This window comes from Malus domestica, chromosome 10, assembly GCF_042453785.1.
Source record: "Malus domestica chromosome 10, GDT2T_hap1".
Taxonomy (NCBI): domain Eukaryota; kingdom Viridiplantae; phylum Streptophyta; class Magnoliopsida; order Rosales; family Rosaceae; genus Malus; species Malus domestica.
The window spans coordinates 36,846,222-36,848,768 of NC_091670.1; the positions used below are offsets into that span (position 1 = coordinate 36,846,222).

The 2,547-nt window shown below is 38.1% G+C and overlaps 1 protein-coding gene across 1 annotated transcript; it reads right to left on the reverse strand.

Annotated features, from left to right (window-relative positions):
* Nucleotides 1-1,208: 1,208 nt before the first annotated feature.
* On the reverse strand, nucleotides 1,209-1,700 carry LOC139188703 (uncharacterized). The gene is made up of 2 exons (XM_070806384.1): nucleotides 1,428-1,700; nucleotides 1,209-1,325 (listed from the first exon to the last, which is right to left on the reverse strand). The coding sequence occupies exons 1-2, from the start codon at nucleotides 1,698-1,700 to the stop codon at nucleotides 1,209-1,211; spliced, it is 390 nt and encodes a 129-aa protein (XP_070662485.1).
* Between the last annotated feature and the right edge of the window lie 847 nt (nucleotides 1,701-2,547).

The window sequence follows — 2,547 nt, forward strand, 5'->3', positions numbered from 1 at the left end:
GTAATGATTCTACGCATCATGGTAGATCCTGGATGACCTAGACGGTCATGCCAAAGCATATAAACCTTTGAATCAATGAACTTCTGGTTCATGACAGTATATGCCTCAACTGTCTTTATGTATGTATAATATAATCCATTCGATAAACCAAGCAACTTCTCCAATATACGCTTCTGGGTATCATTGGAGGTAATGCATAAATATTCCACATTTTCTACACTTTTCGTTTCAATGTGGTATCCATTTAGACGTATGTCTTTAAAACTCAACAAATTTCAAATGGATCGTGTAGCATATAATGTATTCTTTATGGATAATATTGTTCCATTTAGTAACATAATCTGGGCTTTTCCTGAGCCTTCAATTACATCGGATTGCCCTAATATTGTTGTTACCTTTACTTTTGCAAGTACCAAATTCGAGAAATACTTTTGATCTCGAAGTTTTGAGTGCGTGATTGCATTGTTTGCAAGACAAAATTCTCCACCATTGCTCTTGTTTTGAGAATAACCATAATTTTTATCCATGTTCTCTGAGTAAAGAAAAAGCAGTTTATTCATACTAGAATACTACTTTTATTGAATTGAAAATGCGAGCATTAAACCACAAGTACAAATAATAGAAGTACATTAAACATAAATAATTCAATCGGACTCATAAACTTCATTCCCTCTTTCATTAATAAAGTCTGTAGCATCCAAGTGGGTTGTGTTTGACTGTCCTGATAAATTGGTCACTGGATCAGGGGTTTCCATTGGTTAAGCCTGATCGAAGAAATTGATCTCGACACCCTTCTCCTTGAAGGAGGCTTGATACAGCTCCACCAGATGCTTTGGGGTGCGACAAGTATGCGCTCAATGTCCGTTGCCACCACACCTATGGCAACCTCCTTCAGGATTTCTATAAGTGTTCACATGAGCTTTTCCTTTCTGGCGATTTGCATTTTTAAAGCTCGGGCCTGGATTATGCCTTGGAACCTAGTTGTGAAACTGGACACCATGGTTCTTGCCTTTCCCTTTCCACCGGCCTTGCTTGTGGCCACATCCTCATTTGTAATTATTGTCACGGGAGTATATGGTATTCCTTTCAAGGGAAGCAGCATTCACTTCTAGGAACAGTGTTGATCCAGTAGGTCGGGAATTATGGTTTTTCATCAGGAACTCATTGTTCTGTTCAGCTACCAAGAGCACAGATATCAGCTGGTTGTATTAAGTGAAGCCTCGCGCTCTATACTGTTGCTGCAGGACCATGTTAGAGGCGTGGAATGTGCTGAAAGTCTTTTCCAATAACATCTCCTCAGTAATAGTATCCCCACATAGCTTCATCTGAGAGGTAATTCTGAACAACGCCAAATTGTACTCAGCCACTGACTTAAAATCCTGGATCCTTAGGTGAGTCTAGTCATAGCGAGCTCTTGGAAGAATCACCGTTGTCTGGTGATTGTATCTGCTTCTCAAGGCATTCCAGAGGGCTAACGGATCTTCAACTGTTAAGTACTCACTCTTTAGTGCCTCATCAAGATGGCGACGAATAAAAATCATGGCCTTTGCCCGATCTTGAGAGGATGAGCTGCTATCTTCCTTAATGGTATCTCCAAGATTCGCTGCTTCCAGATGGATCTTGGTATCCAGTACCCAGGTAAGATAATTATTTTCAGTAATGTCCAGGGCAGCGACATCAAGCTTTGCCAAGTTTGCCATTTTCTTTTTTGAAAAAAAAATGAGGTGTGTAAGAACTTGCAATAATATGTGTTCTAGAGGAATATAGTGTTAGAACTTCTGGTTCTTACAAATTTTTTATCTTCAGGCCAAAATGTTAAATTCTCGAAACTTCAGGCTCGAGATTTACATAATTAATGAGAAGGGCAATTGTATCGCACCATTCTCATCGAAACAAGTACAGGATGAGCGATTATTCCGCACTACTTTAAACAACAGGAAAATTTAAATATGTAGAGCAAGGTGGACGATTATACCGCAACACCTAAAATTGCGATAAAATTTAAATATGTAAAGCAAGGTGGGTGATTATTTCACACCACCTAAAATTATGATAAAATTAAATATGTAAAGCAGGGTGGGTGATTATTTCACACCACCTAAGATTGCAATAAAATTAAATATGTAAAGTTAAATATGCAGGATAATTAGATCTGCAGTCCAAGATAGGCGATAGAACCGCACAATCTTGGATTGCATAAATAATCAGTGGGTTAGTAGTCAATATCTACACCAAACAAGAAATCAAAGATATAAGTAACTGTTAGTTGGAGAACTAGAAGTAAACATGGTGCAAACAGTTATTCGCGAGGGTATATCCAGTAATTGAGGCAGAGGAAGAAGAAGAACAGTAAAAACCTTAGAGGAAGCATATTTTTTTTCTTTCGGTGAAGGGAAAAGAGAAAATGATTAGAGAGTCGTGCTGATAACGTGTTATAAATAGGCAAAATTTAGAGAGATAACCTTTACTCTGGACAGAAACAAAGCAGTTGCAGATTATTATACCAACACAAGCTGTTGCAGAGGGAGTAATGTATATTATTGCTAT